General features: G+C 31.7%; 1 protein-coding gene across 3 annotated transcripts in view; it reads right to left on the minus strand.

Moving 5' to 3' along the window:
• Positions 1-21,632, minus strand: part of LOC118198019 (syntaxin-1A-like) — a 380,391-nt gene that overhangs the window by 19,869 nt on the left and 338,890 nt on the right. For all 3 annotated transcript variants that reach the window (XM_085816457.1, XM_085816453.1, XM_085816458.1), the window contains 4 exons: positions 20,077-20,185; positions 13,615-13,688; positions 13,376-13,513; positions 11,892-12,002 (listed from right to left, as the gene is read on the minus strand). In XM_085816457.1, coding sequence (XP_085672583.1) covers positions 11,892-12,002; positions 13,376-13,513; positions 13,615-13,688; positions 20,077-20,185 — 432 coding nt within the window. The remainder of the gene's footprint in view (positions 1-11,891; positions 12,003-13,375; positions 13,514-13,614; positions 13,689-20,076; positions 20,186-21,632) is intronic.

Here is a 21,632-nt window from a genome sequence, read left to right on the forward strand (position 1 = left end):
GATATAAAGGGTATAAATGTTACAAGAAGAATGCTTAATATTTATTTGTTTACTTTATTAAACATTTCTTTCAATGTAAGTTGCTTCGTTTCATGTGATAATATTTTCTCTTTAATTCTATTAAACAGACATAATTTCTTGTTTAGTTACAAAGTTCCGCTGTTCAAGTCCTATAATTGCTGTGTCGAGAATACCGACTAATTTGTCAGTTGAAAGTTTTTCGTTTTCAATAACCTCTGTGTCCCTTTCTTCACTATCGGAAGCAAATTATGACGATGAACTTGATTTAAATCATATCAAAGACGGAGTACATCGAGATGAAATACTATATTTAGTAAAGAATTATAAGCCGAATAAAATAAAAACATCTGCCCTGAAGATAAGGATAGTGCTGACAGATGAACTTCGAATTCATTGCGCGCCGTGGCGTCCCCCCCCCGCAGAGCAGTATGAAATTGATAAACATATTTCAGAATGATTAGATAATCAAAGGATATGCCTTTATCCATTTTATGCAGCAATTCCACTCTCTGTTTAATGGACTTCGAAACATATTTTCGCTTTGTAGATCCTTTACATATTAGTAAATATATATCGGAAATTCTATTTGACATAATCGTAAGTTCAAGCTTACTTTTATAAAATTGCTCTAACAGTCTGCAAAAAATAATAAGCCGGATCCAATTCGAAGATTAAGGAACAACGCAATCTGCAACATTAACTGAATTAGATAATTTTAGCTTAGCTTATACCACCCGTTATACATTAAACACGCTTGCGTAAACGTATTATTCGCATGCGCACATGCATATTCGCAGCCATAAAGGTCTTACGTGCACACGTAAATGCCTATGTGCATGTGTCAATGTGACGCATGCGCAGAAAGTTTGTAGCTTTGAGGTCCGGATTATGGGTGTCCAAATTAACGACTTTTGACTGTACTCTTTATAGCAAAAAGTTTGTTTTAAAATACTTTAATATTTGGATTAAAAACCACTTTTTTTGGAAAAATTTGTGTAAATATTTATATATTTGATTTTCTGTGTTACTGAAATGTAAACTATTGAAAATGGGGGGGGGATATTACATTTTCCGATGGAAATATTTAAATGCTTGTTCATTATTTGACTACATACCTGCAAAGTCTCTATATTCTTTAAAATAAACTGTAGTTGTCGTAATTTACGTTATTTTAATTGCTTTTTCACAAATATATAATATCATAAACAGAAATATGCAGATATCTTATCAAGTGGTCAAAATGACACCCACCGTAATTCTAGGTATACAAAGACCACCGTAATTCTAGTGTTAATATCTCAGCATTATTCTAACAAGGAAAGCTTCACAATTAGTACCAATATTCTCTGTCACACATTAATTCAAAATAAGATGCAAATCACAATTTACCAATGATTCAAATGATTTTCATGCAAGTTTTGAATTTTAGATTTTCATAGATTGCAGTTTTTTTAAAAAAATCACATTTTACAAGTTTTTTTTTCTTTTGTTGATATTAGAAATAACTTCAACAGGTTAGGTTAGGTTATTTTAATTACAGCAAAGCTTCGAGGGCTATCTTCCTAAGAGGAGGGATGCCTTCGTGGAGGACTTTCTAAGGGAAACTGGCTTGTGTACACGTTAAACATGGGGAAAATCATGAAAACATCCATGCAGCCAGCCCGTTCGCGGGATTCGAACCTCAAAACTTCAACAGAGTCTCTAAAATTTCAGAACTATTACGTTATGTTAAATTAGGATATAAAGTATTCATCATCGATGTGACTTAGCAAGTTGTTGTTGTCTTTTCCATATTACATGGAACAATGGTTGCAAGAGAATACTCCAGCGAGAGGTGACTTAGCAAGTGTTGCTACTGTATGAAACTTTAGCTCTTTTTCTTTCGTATGAATTTATAAATAGCAAATTCTTGAAATGCAGCGATTCAACAATGCACAATAACTTTGCTTCCAAATTTCATCAATCCATAATAACTTAAAATGTGTAATAAATTCCCTTGTTAGTAATTTAAACTTGCTTTGCTTTCTTTAATAGTATATTCAATTGATACATACATAGTTAAATACATTTAACTTACAATGCCCTTGATGTTCATATGACAACTACTTACTATGTCCACCATTCTATCCCAATGACTGATACAAAAAATTCCAAACACTTCTCCAGTTATACACCTTATTATCGCAATTTATGCTTTTTTTTTTTAACATCCATATGATGACCAGCCAAGATTGTTTATTCCAAACAGAGCATTCAAATTCAGCTCTCATCAGTTTTTCAACTGTGAATTATGTAAACAGATGATGAATCCTTAAATGTGCAATTATGTAAACAGATGTCTGCCTTTGCATATTTCCGAGTTCTGTATGTAAACAAACTACCAACGCCTCAGGAAGACATAGATGACTCTTGCTTACACTTTCTCATTTTAGCAATACCACAAGATCAGCTAAAACAGCGTACAATTGTACTACGATTCTCTTGGGACACTGTTTGTTTAAAAAAAAAACTGATTTCCTAAGGAAGAGATGAGGTTTCTCTCATGGGTATGCATTTCTCGGAATTTTGTTTGCTGAAAGAGAGTATGGACAAAAGAAACACATATGGAAAATATGGCTTATTTTCAGCTTCTTGATCAATGGATCATATTAGTTTACACCCAGTTAGGCCCATATCACATGGCGTTTGTTTCACACGAACAACTGTTTCGGATAATTTTTCTGCCTGGTTTACTATTGAAAGAAAGACGCGCGACTTTTTCCGTCCTTTCCAAAAAAATTGCAGGTTGTTCGTTTTTAACCAATCAGCTATCAGCTTTGAATGCTATCAGCTTGTTTGTAATGGGGAACCAGTTTCCCCTGCGTTAACCCCAAAGCGATCTGTGCTGATTGGCTGTTGTGACAAAGCAGAAAAAATTTTTCCAAACAGTTGTTCTTCCGAAACAAACCAACGTGTGATAGCAGCCTTACAGGAAACTGTTTTTGAAAAATATCATTCCTGCTCTAATTGAAGATAAAATTTATGAAGATAATAGTCTTCCAACTTTGCACTGCTCCAACATTTCAGGGGGACTGAAAATTATCATGTTGATTTTGAAGTCCAGCAGAAACTGTATATGCTAACAATGGTATCTGATAAAAGTCTGAATAAAAATGCCCCATGAAAAAAAATCTGAGGAAACTGATTTGAAGCAAAAAGCTGATTTTTGATGATTACACAGTCTGGTTGGAAAGCTTTGGGACTGAGCTTGAAAAAAAAAAAAAAAAAAAAAAAAAAAAAAAAAAAAAAAATGAGTGCAGTAAATTTTTTTTTACCATATATTCTACATAGAACCCTTGAGAAGTTATATGTTGGCTGGCACGATCTGCAAGCCTTCCATGGTGTGTTGGAAGTCCTCTGCAGGAAGGCCTCTTAGCTCCCTCAATGTTTTGTTGGATCATCTTGATATTGTTGAATTGATGGTCTCAGCTTTAATTTCAGTTAAGTAATTTGGTGGTGAAATTCTTGCGAATAGAGGTGGTGTTGTAGCACAGCTACTTCCCCTCCCAAAAAATGCATGAATAACAGTTTTATTGTAGAATGGCATGTTATTGTGCAGCTGGTTTTGTTTGCATGAAAGTCTGGATACACATGTGTGATGTGTTTCAATAGCTGATCCAATATAACCATGTAAAACACCACATTCACTGTTTTGCAGTTAAAAAAAAAAAAACACCAACATTGTCTTCATCCTGGAATTTTAGAAACACACTTTCTTTGGCTTTGGCAAATTTTGGCCAATCCACTTTGCATTCTCTCTCTTCATTTCTGGATTGCAGGTGAAGCATCATGATTTATCGCCTGTGATGATTTGTTTTAAAAAGTCTGAATCGTGGTTTTGCATGTCAAGAAGAACCTGACAAGACACCACTCAATCATCCTTTTGTTCTGTTAGTAATGAATGCAGAACAAAACGTTCACACAATTTCTTTAATCCTCAACAATTACTGTATGGAGATTTTCTTTATCAATTTTAAATGTTCTGTAAGCATTCTAATCATTAATCAATGATACTGATTAAACACAACACGGACAGCTTTGACATTCGGGCAAGTTCGGCTTGTGTGAAGATGTCCTTTTATCATCTTTTATGCCATCTCTACCATCTTGAAATCTACCAAACCATAAAAGCACATTAAAACATGAGAAACTCTCTTCAGCATAAGTGTTCTGCACCTTTTGATAACTTTTGCTAGCAGTTGTGTCACTTTTAAAAACAAAACTTTATTGCTCATCTTTGTTCCGATATAATTCCATCACTAACGTAAATAACATTTAAACACAATAATTTTCTCCTTAACAACTCAACTCATCCTAATGCAATTAGCAGACTAGAATCAAAATGGTTTTTACTAAATAGTTCTTTTGTTACAAATAGAGAGTGCCATTCAGACAGTTAATATTTAAACAGTCTTAAAACTTTTCAGCCAGATTTTGTATGTTGAACTGACTGTGACTCAGAACACATAAAAGTCTGTCTGAACATATATAGTTAAAATGACATTTTCCCTTTTTGTGATCAGTAAGAAATATGTGTAGTTTGCTGATTATTATCGTGTAAATGTATTTGCCTTATTTTTAATTCATATTAGTGGTCCACCAAATATAAAATTATATGTGTAGTGATCCGTGAAGTTCTATGGACTGACGACGACCGCTGTTTTAGACAACTTTACTTTGCTATAAAAAATTGTCCACTTTGAAAATTTTTTAAAAATTGTAAACATATTTTTGAAAGTCTAAATTATCATCTGTTTCTTGACAGTTTTGTTTTCATGCAAAACGGCACTTTTAAGGGAAGCAGTGGTTGGATGGCTATGTTTGTGCTCTTTCTGAAGAAAATGATTCGTATCTAGTTATTAAAAAATCCTGTGAAAGCCATGGCTTTTTGATATTTAAAGCTGCAATAGGTAATATTGTCAACAAGAAAGGAAAGAAGCATCAAAGTTTGGCTTTAAATGGAAAAATTGTTCCAAATACATATAAAAAAATAATGAAACATTTCAAATGTTGCAAAGGTATGACCTTTAATGCTTAAAAAAAATCTGCCAAGTCAAAAGACAGCTGCAAAATCATTATGCTCAGTATCAGTTGTAAGCAAAGAAAACAATGCTGATTTGAATCTTAAAAAGGAGAAAAAACATAATGTGCATAGTCTTTCTTTATGATATATCACCAAATGCAGAAAGCACTGCAGAATTCTTTATGTGAAACATTTATTCAGGAAAATATGGAAAAATGTTATCATAATAGATCAATCTCGGGTGTGTTTAAATGACAGCAATAAAATGAGATCCATTTATTATCATCAAAGAAAGAGGAGAAAAGGAGACAAAAATCTTAAAGCATGGTTCAAAGAATCTAAAGAACGTTTTCTAAGGGGATTTAATTAGTGTTGTTGCTTTTCATATAATGACAAATTAAAAATAAAGAGAGTGGAGAAAAATGTTCATATCAACTTTGCATATTATTTATTAGGAAGATATTTGAATGCCCAATTTTTAAATCTGAAATACCTTTTCTTCACTCACAGTGCCATCAATCATTAGAACTGCTTCAAGATAAAACAAGCAGTCACAAATCAAAGTCCACTTTTAATTTCTAGGAAACAATGGAACAAGAAATGGGTATAAAGGCCATATCTTTCACTCATATCCCTACTAAATCTCATGTCATCATCCAGGGATTTTTGCACTTTTGGACTTTTAAATAGCAGATTATTCAAGCATTCTACAACCCTCCTTAAGGCTTGTCCACACGACTCCACTCGAAACATAGCTGACGAACGCGCTTTTATGTTACCAGCGAAAAAGCGTCCAAACGAGTACACTTGTGAAGAGTGCGTTTAACCAATAGAATTATTTTGCGCAAAAATCACGTGGCGCTTTAATATAGCGTCAACGGAGCTGTATTTTGTTACTTTGCTGTGCTTCTATATGTTTGCGGCAAGTTGCCCAAATCAAATGATTTTTTGATAGCTGAAACTTTACTTCATTAAGCAAAGGCAAAAACGCAAAAAAAAAATGACGAGAATGGTTCCGAAAGATTTATTTAGAGCAAAATGTTCAAAGAATTTTTTTTTTTCTTTACTGCCTCGTTTGCGAAATGAATATCCGGAATTATTAAATTCCTACTATTAGCTCACACTCTCCGTATATCTTGTTCAAATTTTCAGTCGTTAATAAAATACTTTTTTTTTCATCCACTCAAGTTCAAATACAATTTTTTAAACTTGTAGTGGATAACACTTGATGTTAATACAGCTTTTTCACATATTAAAATTTTTAATTTAAAAAAATTCTGTTTGTATTTTTATTTATTTATTTATTTTTGTATTTTTTTAACTTTTCTTTGTGGACCTAAGTAGGAATTATTATTTTTTTTAAAATTACTTTAGGATGAGTATCGACCAGTTTGACAGACTTGCAAATTCTATATTGTATGAAAATTAGGATTTATAAAATTGGTTTGGAATACAGTATTACGTATTTCCAGCGTCATTCTGACTAGAGGGCGCTGCGTTCGTCCTAATAGTCAGTGGCAGTGTGTTTTGCAATTTCACATAAAGAAATTTAAGGAACTTCATCCAAAATGTTATGACATGTTAAATTCTTTTCTTTATGTTGATGATCTCTGCTATGGAGCCAATACCGTTCAAGATGCTTATCATTTAACATCTACGGCAATAAAGATATTAAAAGCAGCGGGATTTCATTTGAGGAAATTAAAAACTAATTGTCCGGAATTGTATAAACTTTGGAATGAAAACGGATATGAGGAAAATACTGACTTTGGGCAAGGAACAGGTTTCTTGGGATTGAAGTGGGATCCGATTGAGGATAAAATTAAATTAGATTTAAGAGATGTTAGGGATTCCATTGATGCTAGAATCACCAAGCGTCACGTTTTGAGAGTTATTTCAAAGATATTTGATCCATGTGGACTGATCAGTCCCTTTGTAATCACTGTGAAAATTCTTCTGCAAGAGATGTGGGAACGTGGTCTACAATGGGATGAAGATTTACCAAGTGACCTACAAAATAAATGGAGAACCTGGTGTTCTGAACTTTGTGAACTTGAATCAGTATCTATTGAAAGAAGGTTTTTTGAAAGTGTAGAAATAAGTGAAGTTTCTCTTCATGTGTTTTGTGACGCCAGTCCCAAGGCATATGGGGCTGTTGCGTTCCTAAGGTACGTGAATTACAATGGCCAAATCAAAGTGAGCTTTATAATGTTAAAAAGTAAAGTTGCTCCTTTAAAAACTTTGACTCTTGCAAGATTAGAGTTAATGGCAGCTCTCCTCGCTGCACGTTTAGGAAATTATTTACAAGGTCTATTTCCTAATTTCGCGAAACAAATTTTCTTTTGGAGCGACTCTCAAATCGTCCTTCATTGGTTGAAAGGATCTTCTAAACAATGGAAACCATTTGTCGCCAACAGAGTAGCTCAAGTGCAGTCGCTGACTCTACCAGAGTGTTGGAACCATTTCAGTGGCTCCGACAATCCCGCAGACCTTACTACTAGAGGAGAATCAGCTAGGAGATTTCTTACAAGTTCTCTGTGGTGGTCAGGCCCTGTTTGGTTGTCTAAACCACTTTACTCATGGCCTCTTCAAGAATCGCTACAACATTTTAATGACATCTGTGATGAACGCGTTGTAGTGAAAGAGCGACGGACTACACTGGTTAATTCCATGGTAACCAGTTCAGCTAATGGAAACTTACCTATGTCGTCGTTACTGGACGTTAATGACTTCAGCGAATTAAGTAGATTACTGCATGTTACTGCTTGGATTAAAAGGTTTGTGCACAATTCTAAACCTAATTCTACAAAATTAAATGGACCTATATGTGCTCCAGAACTCGAGCAAGCTTTGCGTTTTTGGATCAAAGCTACTCAATTCAAACATTATAGTACAGAAGTTACCCAACTTCTTTCTAAAGGAACTATCGATAAGAGTACACGCATATTTAATTTGAATCCTGAACTTGATGATAATAACTTACTTTGTTTAAAGGGACGTTTACAGTTTTCAAGTAACGATATGCGAGCCAAACATCCTTGGCTTCTTCCATCTAATGATAAATTTGTGGAACTACTTATCTGTGATTCTCATACTAAAATGTGCCATTTAGGTGTTGATGCAACTTTAACACATTTACGAGAACAATTCTGGATTGTTAAAGGTCGTCAATTTGTGAAAAAAGTGTTAAATAACTGTCTGATTTGTAGACGATTCAGAGTGAAATCTGGAATGCAGGTGGTTGCCCCTTTACCGCCTGATAGAATTCAAGAGCATCCACCATTTGATGTATGCGGTGTGGATTTTGCCGGACCATTTTTTGTTTGTGATTTTAATTCAAAGTGTTATTTACTTATATTCAGCTGTGCAGTGACAAGAGCTATCCACTTAGAAGTAGTTCTTAACATAAGTGCTGATTCCTTTTTGTTAGGATTCCGACGATTTGTTTCTCGTCGAGGATTATGTTCCACTATATATTCTGATAACGCCAAAGCTTTTAAAAAAGCAAATAGTGAATTGAAAAAATGGTGGAATCAGATAAATAATGATCAAGTTAAAAATTTGTTTGCTTCTAAAGGTATAGTTTGAAATTTTATAGTTGAAAAAAGTCAATGGTGGGGAGGTTTCTGGGAGAGACAGATACGGACGGTTAAAACCTGCTTAAAGAAAATTGTTGGACGATCCTCTCTATCTTTGAAGGAATTGGAAACTGTTTTTTCGGAAATTGAAGCTCTGATTAATTCCAGGCCTATCACGTATCTGTACAACGAACCCTCAGAACCCTCTCCACTCACCCCTTCTCATTTTCTTATTGGTAAAAGATTGGTGTCTTTACCTGTAATAAAACATAAAAATGAAAATTTAAATGTTAATAGGAATTCTTTGGTAAAGAAATATAAATATCAGCAAACACTTTTGAATCACTTCTGGAACAGGTGGAGAAAGGAATATTTACTTAATCTAAGATCAGCTTATATTTCTCCACAACCAGGTAAAATAGTTTCATTTAAAGTGAATGATATTGTTTTGATTAATGATGAGCGTTATCCCAGAAATATGTGGATGATGGGAAAAATTTTAGAGCTATATCCAGGAAGAGATGGAAAAGTTCGTTCTCTTCTTATTCAGACTCCTAAAGGACAAATAAGACGCTCAGTACAACTTGTGTATAATTTGGAAATTAATCCTTAATTGTGTTAGTTTAATTGAGTTGCAACCTGTTAATGTTCTATCTGTGTATTAATGATAGTTTAATTGTGCTTATATTTTAATGCTTGATATTTGAAAATTTTTCTTTGGAAGTTAAAAGTGTAATTGGTTTTTGTATGTTAAGTCACTGAATAATTTTGAAGCTTTGTATTTGATATAATATGCTATTTATATTTTTATTCTTGTAATTTTAAATGGTTCCTGAATGTAAATTTAGTTAAAATTCAATGGTAAGTGAACTCAAGTGAGTTCAGGTGGGGAGTATTACGTATTTCCAGCGTCATTCTGACTATAGGGCGCTGCGTTCGTCCTAATAGTCAGTGGCAGGCAGGATACTAAAGGTGTAAGACGTGGAAGGCAGAGATGCCTAATAATATATCTAATTGATTGAAATTTTCGTATATTTTCTTGTAAATAAATGTTGTTATTGTTAACAAAACCTCGTATTATCTCTTGGATGCACCTTTAGTCTCACAGAACCATTAGATGCAAAATACAGTATATAAAGAGAATTAAATTACTTAATTTTCTTAAGTAATTTAATTCTTATATATACCATCCACCATTCTTAAATGGTGGATGGTGTATATAAAGAGAATTAAATTACTTAATTCTCTTTATATACACCATCCACCACATAATAAAACCAACTTCATATTTTTTTAACTCCCCCTCCCTTGGTCTTTTGTTTTTCTTTTTATTTATTTTTGAATTTAGAATGAGGTTCAAACTTTGGACAGTTTATGAGAAATTATGTGCATGATAAAATATGCAATAAAGTAAAAATAAAGAGAGAATTTATAGATGATATATGATAAAGAGATGTAGATATATTATTACATAAGGGTTTCTATTTGCAATGCACATTTTTAAATTAAATTAAAAACAATAATAATAATGAATAAAATAAGAAATGAAAACAACAATAATAATAATAATAGGTAAAATAAGAATATAATGATTCATGATTAAGTATAAGAAACACGTTTCAAAATGAGAAAAGCTAACTGAATTATATACTGTCTACGGGTGAGGTTCGAATTCGCCACCGTTCCATTTGCAAAGCAGCGCGCTGACCACTCAGCTATCTGTTATAGCAGTATTTGTGAAAAATAATGTAACAAGTAGAAGTCACTGCAAAGGTAATTTAATTACACTTAATTAAATGACTGCTGTATGACACAAGTTGTAACTTTCCTCCAAAAATTCGTAATTGTATTTTATTGAATACCCTTTCACAGTCAACTGCTTTATTTTAGAAGTTGTTAGCTTTTTATTACACATGATATAGCCAATATTTATAAGAATTAAGGAGAATTTTGTAAGGCAGAAACTTTGATTTTGTAGAAACTGCAATTAATTTAGGTTCCTATTACTTACGGTGTTATAAACAGGTGAAGCATATGGATATACTGGTCGGATCATTGCTTTATAAATATACAGTTTTCCCCTTTAATGAGAATTTTATATTTATACCAATATATACGGTTTAAGAAATCTGAAGATGGTGTGAACAATGCTGATTATTTTATTGCTGCATACAGTTATGATATTTCTAAGCAAAATTCATCTCTGTGTGGTTCTGACGGCATATTGAAACGAGTAAGCAAGAAGGTTTTCTGATTATGACACAAGATAAGAACTCGGTCGGCTATTGACTATTCGTGCACGTCACAGGCGAAACAGCTGAACAGGAGTGAACTCAGTTTTACGTCTTCTGCGTCACGCGAATTTACACTGGCGTCAAAAAAGTTGCGTCAACTACGTCGCAAGCGTACTCGTGTGGACGAGCCTTTAGACTTTGGAAAGCTGTTCAAGGAAAATCAGATAAAATACCTTTTCTGATACTACAAAAGGTTTTGTTCTGGAAATTATTGTGTATAAAGGTAGAAGAATAAGGGTTATCAAACAGAACATTTACAACACAATTTTAGGTAAAATATTTCTGTAAATACAATGGAAATTGTTTAAAAAGCTTATGAACAACCTCTGTAAAACATCATAACTGACTTTTGCTAACAGAAAACTAAACAGCTAACCCCTAAAATTCACTCTTTGTGTAGAATGAATTTTATATTCATTAATTAGACACAAAATTAAATAATCCCAATACTTAAAATATTTCATGATAAATGACATTCCTTGATATCCTGCACACTGAAACATTAAAAACTGATTACAAATTATAGTAAATAAATTAATTATAAACCCCTGATTAAAAATTTTGTATACTACATCTAGAACTTCAGAACAAAATTTACAGTTGTATACTAGTCTGTATTATTCTTTATATATTATATATAATATTTATATATAATATATAATATATGAATATGAATTAATATATTATATATAATATATGAATATAAATCAATATATCTAAGGTTAAACAGTTGGATTAGGAAAATAACTAGCTTGCACAGCAAAGAGTAATCATGTGAGAATAAAATGTTATTCAACATTTTTTTCCATAAAATTTCTTTCTAAATATCTCATCAAAAAATAAATGTCAAATAAGCAATCTAAATACGATTTACAAATATATCTGTACTTCAGAGACTAAATATTTGAAATTTTCACAAGAGAAGGTTATACTTACTCTTCGAGCTTTACTCTGATAGGCCAAAGCTTTTTTGGTGTCTTGAACAGCTGTCTCTATATAATCTCTAGCATGTTCACAATGATATTCAATCCTATCTATCATTTCACCCTAGAATGAAAATAAACAGTCAACATGTTAAATGCATAAAATGTTAGCTGAACACTAAAAATAAATGAAATATAAGACTCAAATTTTTGTGAATGTTCCCTGGAAATTCAAAGTTTTTTTAAGCTACAAGAGTTTCCATTCACTGCTATCACATCAGCTAATTATTTTAATAAGCACCTCCTGTTTTTTTTTTTCATAGATACTTTTCACAGTGTCAATGTATTATATGGTTATAAAATATTAGTAAAAGAGCTGTAACACTGAGAAGTGGAATTAAGTTTCACAAAAATAGTAACAAACTGCATAATATTTTATAAATTTTATATGAAACTCTTTATTTTTTAAAAAAGAAAAAAGAGAAATGTTTTTAAAACTAATTTCTTTTCAGTTACTTTATAGATTTACAAAGACAGTTATTTAAATCATTATGCATAGATAAAAATAATTAACATTTTCCAAGAGAAAAAAAAAGTTGATATTGTTTCGCTAACCTCACTTGTCTGACCTAATTAGAACAAAGCCATGGATTTCATCATGACAAGAACTGCAAGAATTCATCTCTCGTTGACTCAAGCCTTGAGCATCCAGCAGCCCAAAGAATAGGTCTAAGGACCTCCCACACAGGGGCGTAGCTAGGTTCGGGCAAGGGGCGACATCTGTCCCCGGGCGCAGTATCTAGGGGGTGCCAGTTTGATATTATGACATTTTAGAATGAAATATTTCCTATTCTTGGCACATAGAAGGGGGCGCAAAATCTTCAGCTGCCCCTGGGCGCTGAAAACCCTAGCTACGGTTCTGCTCCCACCCTTCTTCCCTTACTACCAAACCATTTGAGAGGCTTGTCTTATACTTTGAATGCTTTCAAGCCATACAGACACTATACATTTACAAGCAGCATTGCCTTCTTAGAGTGCTGGGAACGGCATTATTACGCCAACAAATAAAAGGCCAGATAGAGACTGATGTCATGGGACGCCAGGGAGAAACGAGGAGTTGCGGTTGAGATAGCTAAGAATGATGTTTGTATGATGTAGCTAAACAGATATTTCTGATTCTTTTAACTTGTACTTAAGTGTAAATAAACCTTTTCCCTTAAGTTTAAAAAATTTGAAGTGTTCCATTTATGATAAGATAGCTGTTAACTCATCAGGTAGATGACTTATGAATCCCTTCTGAGCTAGCCATTGTTTGAAATGTAATGCATTACGTAACATAACATAGAGGTTTAAATAAGGGCCCATAGGTATGGCAGTCAACATAGCATCATTAGCCACATTACTGTCTGGGTGGCACCAAATATTTAGATTAATGATTAAAAAATATTTAGAAGAAACAGGCTATATCAAGAATGCAGAATTTTGAAAGAAGCTCACCTGACTTTCCACAAGCATAGCCATATCCATAAACATGTCATGAAGCTCCCTAATACTGTTCTCCAGTTTGATGATATCAGCATGCCTAGCTTCGATATCTGCCAGTGTTTGTTTCGCTTGTTGTGTTTCCATAATGATCTATGAAAAAGAAACAAGAATTATATAATAACAAATATTTTATAACAGCAGAAAAAGTAAGCATATAATAACCATAATAAAATAAGTATTAAAATACATACTCCTTGTGTAAAGATTGCAGGATTTCCACTTTCTAACATTTCTTCTAATTCATCATTTGTTGTGACTTTTCCAGCTAAAAATGTATAAATAATTTTAAAAACAGATCAGAAATCAGAACAGATCACACTATGTGATGAAAACTAGATACAAAATTTTATATTTATTTCAATAAAACGCAAATATAGCAATGCTGCTTGATTACATTAGATAAAAACTCATAAGAAAGTTCAGTGCTTTAAATGTGCTTAAAGCCTTTCAATGTATATTTTCTGCAGCATTCTTATTTTTTTTAATATAATTACACATTCAGTTTTACTTAACACATCAAAATTAAAAATATTTTTTGAATGAATGGCTGATGGAATATTAACTAGATAACAAATTAGGTATCTAAAAAAATCTCTTTAATTTAAAATAGAGAACATAGATAAAATATCATTAGAAATCACAAACAGTGCATGTGATAATTATTATGTAATAGCAACTGAACTATTGCTATTATGCTACAATTAAAACTCGAAAAGTTACAGCAAAAATATATAAATTCAGTTCAAGAAAATAATAAAATCTGAAAATATGTAAAAAATGAAGTTCGCACTTTTAGTCATTATTTAAATTTTATTTATTTTTTGTTTACAGTTATTCCAGAACAAAATAATTAATAACAGAACATAATATAATTAAAAATTCAGATGCTTTTAATTTGTATCTTAATTTACAATTTAAATTAAGCATAAATGGAAACATTCTATGCAAAGAAATTAATGAAACTCTAAAATTTGTTAATACACCTGTATTTTATAACAAGATAATTTTGTTCATATAAATTCATACTGATCATGCATCATTGAATAAGTTTACAATATATATATATATATATATATATAAAGATATATTTAAGTGCAACATTTTCCTGGTAGCACTTAGAAAGCACTACTTTAGTTATTTTTTCTCAACTTTCTCACTGCTTTATACATTTCTGCATATTTTATAAAGTTACATAATAATCCATAAATACTCTTCTCTTCATACTCAAAGTATACATACTGTGAAATTCTCCAGTACTATATTAAATTTTAGAAAAAAAAATACAGCACTTAGATTTCTTCGGATAAATACATAGCATTGAAAAAAGTACTATTTTTGTACATTTTACTAAAAGTGAAAATAAAAGATAGTGCTTTTCATGAACTTCAGTGATCTTGTAAACATTCTAAAGATGCAATTCATATGCCAATAAAATTTACATATTTTATACTTTATCCCAAACCCTTTTTTAATATTACCTTAAATTTGGTTAGTTCTGCATCTTATTTGCTGGGGTGGCATATCTGGAGTTTTATTTTTTCTTTAGAACTTCACTAGTTTAGATCGTAAGTTGGGCAAAAGCAAAATAATTAATGTAGAATTAATTGCAATATTTTAGGCTGTTATAAGTGCTAAGACAGTGGACAAATTCCAACACACGTGAAATTGCCTAACAACAATACAGTGCACTCGGTGTAATGACACTGTAACGCATGTACTTTCTGTTGAAATCTGTGGTTTTCTCTGCATTTTGCCAAGTTCTGTGTTCATTCTTTCACATGTAGCACTGCATTATGGTTTACTTATTGCTGTGCTTACTTTATCATTTGTGATAGTTGAATTTTTAAAATTATTATTATTGCTCCTAATCAAAGTAAACGTTTACACCAGCTTTTAAGCTTTTAGCAAAGAAGAAAGTGACAGAAATAAGAAATTGAATTGTAATTAGAAAATTTCAAGTTAGTGAGGGATACACTTAGCAATGGAAGCCCAAACAAGAAGAATTAGAGAAAATGCCTAGATTAAAGGATCTGTTCGAATAATGTCATAGCCTGGCCTGCTTTGGAAGACAATTTAGAGAAATAGACAACAGAGTAAAAAAGAAAGGGATTATCGGTGTCAAAAGTTAGAATTCACCTTCAAACAAAAATAATTACTCAACAAATGAGCATTAAAAATTTTGCTGGTGGACCTAACTAGTGTTTCAGATGTATTAAATGAATAAATTTATTCATTGAGATAAAAACAACAACTGGACAGAAGCTTCCCATGGACTGGCTTGAAAAAAAGTAGTTTTTCTGGAGTACACATCTAAGAAAATTAAAGAAAAAAATTTGAATACAGGGAAATAATTAATATGGCTTATTATTGTATTAGCTTTTTTATATCAGAAATCATCAAAAAAAGAAATAAAAATGAATATAGTGATATTCAAAGAGATTTAGGTCAGAATGACAGAAGCGAGCTCGATGGACATTTGTTAAATTTATTTAATTCTGACACTACACTGATGAGTTGGATTTTTAGAATATTGCATACATAAATGTAGTTTATTTAATTATAACATTCTGTTTGATTATATAATTAATGTGTTGTTTTTTATAATATGGTAAATTATGGTGACAAAGATTATTGAACCTGTAAAAAGAAAATCTATTAGAAACTAGCAGAATTCATTCTTGGCAAAGTAAGATGTTTGTTTATTAGCTCAAAGGATCATTAGCCCAGAAGGGCTATAAGTCTTGAAACGGCACTTTGCATTGGTTCACTATAAACGTGTATCACTTTTTAAATTGTTGCCACCAAATATTATCACACCGCATATTTAAAGATGTTACATAATGAGGAACCTGCATGCATGTACGTATGCTTCACGTATTGTGAAAAGATGATGGTATCATCAAATTTTGAATAACGCAATCCTCCACTTAAACATAGGCACCTGGATGCCCGAATTTTGAATTTCAAATTTGTTTTATTATCTATTTAATATTTTATAAAACTTTAGAGAATTTTTGTTTACCAAACTCAATGATTTAAAAGTGAGCAATGACAACACTATAAAGAAAGGAACATTTTTTATCTCTAGCGTGTGACACTATCTATCAGCAATTCTAAAGTTATGCTGTATTTAAATATTTTGTGATATTGCTGTTGAATTCACTTTTATGTGGTTTAAGTGTGAAGAACATGATATTTAATAAATAAAGATAACAAACAAAATGTTTAATAAAAACCACCCTTTTGGGCATTTTATAAAATCTGAAAGCTTTCAATATTTTTTTATTTTATCTATTTATATGTTACTGTATATATTTACGTTGTAAATGTATAAAATGTTATCAATGATGATTATATCCTTATGGAAGACAATTACTGAATATATGAACATGAAGTGCCATTAAGACACAATAACATGCAGAACAAATACTATAGTCAAAAGTTGTTAATTTGGACACCCAAAATCCGGAATGATCTATAATCCGGACCTCAAAGCTACAAACTTTCTGCGCATGCATCTTTACGGCTGCGAATATGCATGTGCGAGTGCCCAAAATATGTTTACGAATGTGCATTTAATTTATAATGGATGGTATAAGCTAAGCTAAAATTATCTAATTCAGTTAATGTTGCAGATTGCGTTGTTCCTTAATTTTCGAATTGGATCCGGCTTATTATTTTTTTCAGACTGTTAGAGCAATTTTATAAAAGTAAACTTGAACTTTTGATTATGTCAAATAGAATTTCTGATATATATTTATTAATATGTAAAGGATCTACAAAACGAAAGTATGTTTCGAAATTCATTAAACAAAAAGTGGAATTACTGCAAAAAATGGATAAAGGCATATCCTTTGTTTATGTAAACTTTGTTTATCTTTCCGCAGCGCGCAATGAATTGGAAGTTCATCTGTCAGCACTATCCTTATCTTCAGGGCAGATGTTTTTATTTTATTTGGCTTATAATTCCTTACTAAATGTAGTATTTCATCTCGATGTACTCCGTCTTTGATATGATTTAAATCAAATTCCTCGTCATTATAATTCGCTTCCGATAGCGAAGAAAGTGACAGAGGTTATTGAAAACGAAAAAATTTCAATTGACAAACTAGTCGGTATTCTATTATATTATAGGACTTGAACAGCGGAACTTTGTAACTGAACAAGAAATTATGTCTGTTTATAGAATTAAAGAGAATGTCTGTTTATAGAATTAAAGAGAATCACATAAAAAACGAAGCAACTTAAACGACTTACATTGAAAGAAATGTTTAATAATGTAAACAAATAAATATTAAGCTTTTTTTTTGTAAATTTTGATACCCTTTAGATCATAATTGTTCTTTATTTCATAAATTACGGTTTCATATTTTTAATTTTATAATTTCTGCATGCCATCTTACTAGATTTAAACTGATGATCTATAATCCGGAAAAATCGATAATCCGGAATCGCCAAAGTCCCGACGAGTCTAGATTAACGGCTTTTGACTGTAATTCAGAAGTTAAACAAGAAAAATCAGTGTTATATTTTCAAATTTTCACAGGACTAGTTTCGATGGTTTTACCAAACCATCATTGTCAGCTGCAAAAGCGCAAATGAACGAGATAGGATATAATGATCAGATAAAATAAGAAAGCCTGGACAGAAAATAAGCTAGTGGCGCCATCTGTTGATGAAACCAGAACTAAAATATAATTTCTTTAAAGGCCGAAGGCAAAGATGGATTGGAATTAGGATCGTTAACTAGAACAGAAATTTCTTTTGAATGTGAAATGCCTCTAGAAAATCCAGTTCTCCAATGGAAGATGTTTTTTGAATAATTCTGGCAGCAGAAAAATTGAAAGTGTGATTTTCGGACCCACAGAAGACTTCTGTGCTTCCTTTTTTCTAACATATGCCTCATGTTCCTTGACGTGAAATTTTAAGGCTCTCTTAGTTTGGCCAATGTAAATTAAACCACACTGGCAAGGAATCCTATATATTGATGGGAGAATAAACGAGCCAAAAGTTACTTTTCTGCAAAATATGTGCAACTTTATAGAAGAAAGGACTTTATAGAACTACTTTATAGAAACTTCATAGAAAATATATACTTTATACAAACTTTATGCAACTTTATAGAAAGAAGGGAATGACAACAGAATTTTTATAATGTCCTAAAACAAGAGTGTACCTTTTTATGAATCAAAATTGTTTGAAACTTTAAACTTCCCGGTATGGTTCCGCTACGTAGACGATACATTTATCCTGTTTGAAGGTAATAAAGATGATTTAAATAAAGTTCTTTCAACAATGAATTCTATTGATCTTGCTATTCAGTTCACTTTTGAACTTGAGACTTGCAATTCTCTTCCGTTTCTCGACATTCTGGTCACACGTAACACATCCAACTTCAGTACTTCGGTTTACTGTAAACTTTCATCAATTTGCCTTCCACCACACTTTAAATCATGTCATCCGACTAAACAAAAGTTAGCTTCATTTTATTCCTATGTTTTCCGTGCTCTTCAAGTTTGCTACTCCAAACTATCCCTTGATAAAGAACTAAATTATTTAAAAGCAATAGCTGTTGACAGGGGCTTTTTCACCCAACATTATTGATCAAGCAGTTAAAAAATTCTCATCTCAACACACTAAAAGGCACACTCTTGTTTTAGGAGATTATAAAAATTCTGTTGTTATTCCCTTCTTTCCATCATTTAGCTATAAAGTTGCACATATTTTGCAGAAATTTAACTTTCGGGTCGTTTATTCTCCCATCAATAAAATTCAGAGTTCCATACTCAAGGACCCCATTCCGGATATGAATCCCTGGGGTATTTACAGGATTCCTTGCCAGTGTGGTTCAATTTACATTGGCCAAACTAAGAGAGCCTTAAAATTTCGCGTCAAGGAACATGAGGCATATGTTAGAAAAAAGGAAACACAGAAGTCTTCTGTTGCCCAACATTGTTGGTCCGAAAATCACACTTTCAATTTTTTTCAGCTACCAAAATTATTCAAGAAATATCTTCCATTGGAGAACTGGATATGCTAGAGGCATTTCCCATTAAAAAAATCTTTATGTTCTAGTTAACAATCCTAATTCCAATCCATCTTTGCCTTCGGCCTTTAAAGAAATTATGTTTTAGTTATGGTTTCATCATCAGATGGCGCCACTAGCTTACTTTCTGTACAGGCTTTCTTATCTTATCTGATCATTACATCCAGTCTCGTTCATTTACGCTTTTGCAGCTGACAATGTGGTTCGGTAAAATCATCGAAACTAGTCCTGTGAAAATTTGAAAATATAACCCTCATTTCTGTTGTTTGACTTCTGAATTAAGTGCCATGTTTTGGAATGCTTTGCTGTGAAGTATATGGTGGTGTGGCTTTCTGATGAAGTTTGATCTTTTTTAGTTCAATTACCATGTTACCATTCCAATGAAACTTATCTACCTAAAATTATGATCAATGAAAATATTTAATGTTCAGAACAATAATCAATAAGTTAAAATTTCATTTATGGTTTTTCATAATACACTTTTTGTCTTAAAAACAGACAAAAAAAAGCATTGATTGCTTATAACATTTTACTTATCTTAGACAAATAGAAAAAATGAATTCATATTAAGATAATTTATTCATATTAATTTATAAATAGTACTAACTTATCTCTAATTGCCTTTGGATACGGGCTTTGCATCTTTCCCTGTAATCTGTCTGAGTCTTGTTGTAATCTGTCATAACTTCAACGAACTTCTGGGACAACATGGAATGCTATAAAGGAAAATGTATTTTCTAGTAAAAGAGAAAAATCATGTGGTAAAATATGGTTGAAGAGGATGAGAACTGTATTGTGAAACTGTGATAGTATTTAACTATTCAGGAAACTATATAACATTTATGAGGCCTCTTATAATTAAATAGCTTTGAAAAATGATGATAAGGTTATCATTTAAAAACTACTACAAAAGCTGCAACAGCTTAATTTAGAACAATGGTAGAATAAAAATAATCACACTCTGTGCACACTAATAAATATATATGACGGAAAAATATTAAGATGATTTAGATAAGAAATGGTAAAATAAATTGTGAGTAAAATACAGAAAACTGTTTAAAAATAATGAACATAGTGCAAATTTTAAAATAGATGTGCATGAAACTTCTTTTTCTGATGTAATGGAGATAAGTTCCAAAATTAATGAACATTTCTATTTTTTAATTTCATTTTTATGAATGTGACCAAGGATATGTTAGAAACTAAATGACTAAAATTGAGATACTTCTACATTATAGTGGCTGGGGAAGAATGGGCTTAGGTGAGAAATAGTTGGTTATTGATACATGCAAGCAATTAGTTCATTTAATGTCTATGGTTACACATCTGCACAAAAGCTGTAGTTTGTTTTTCTCTAACTAGTGAAAATTTTCTCTGTTTTTTATTGCTAAACATTTAATATGCCTACTATTTCAAATCTTTCATTCAAAGGGAATCAGCAAAATTGTGGAACAAAGCACAATATAGTTTGCTATCAAACGTAGCTCTACCTAGCATCATTTATATTTATCCATCCTGTCAGTCATGGTATTATATCTGATATATTCTTAGCAGTAATTGTTGAACTGTGGCCATCAGAAAGTAAGCTTAAAATAAATGTCAGGTCTGTTTTTATAGGTTGTTTACTTACATAAATTGCTTGCAAAATTGTATTAACTAATAAATACAAATTTACAAAGAACTGCTTTTGTATGCATATATTAAACTATTTACTGCAGACAATGAATGAATTGCACATGTGTTTCGACTAACAATCTGTTTCTCGCCAAGATTAAAATGCATCAATTCCCATTTCTTACCAAGGCTGTTGCATCACAGCAATGCAAAACATTATAATATTAATTTATCATCATCATAATTTCTGATGCATGTGCCTTACTTATTCAACTGCTTAAAGTTTTCATCTTTGATTATATAAAAATTGTGGAAAAGATGTCATGGACAAAACCTTTACATCTTCTTATTTTAAAATATGGCAACAATCAAATTTTAACATTTGAGTTACTTACACTGTTCCAATTTACAGCTCCATCCTCCAAAATACAATTCGTTATTCTCTCTACAAAGCTGAATATCTTGATCAGCTCAAACCATTCATAATAATTGTTGATCACTATTTTAATTTCAATATGAGTGGAACACATTAGGTGATCACTGCTTCAA

Source organism: Stegodyphus dumicola, chromosome 1, assembly GCF_044657685.1.
Source record: "Stegodyphus dumicola isolate Sdum_Otavi_A_Nest chromosome 1, ASM4465768v1".
In the NCBI taxonomy this organism is placed as follows: domain Eukaryota; kingdom Metazoa; phylum Arthropoda; class Arachnida; order Araneae; family Eresidae; genus Stegodyphus; species Stegodyphus dumicola.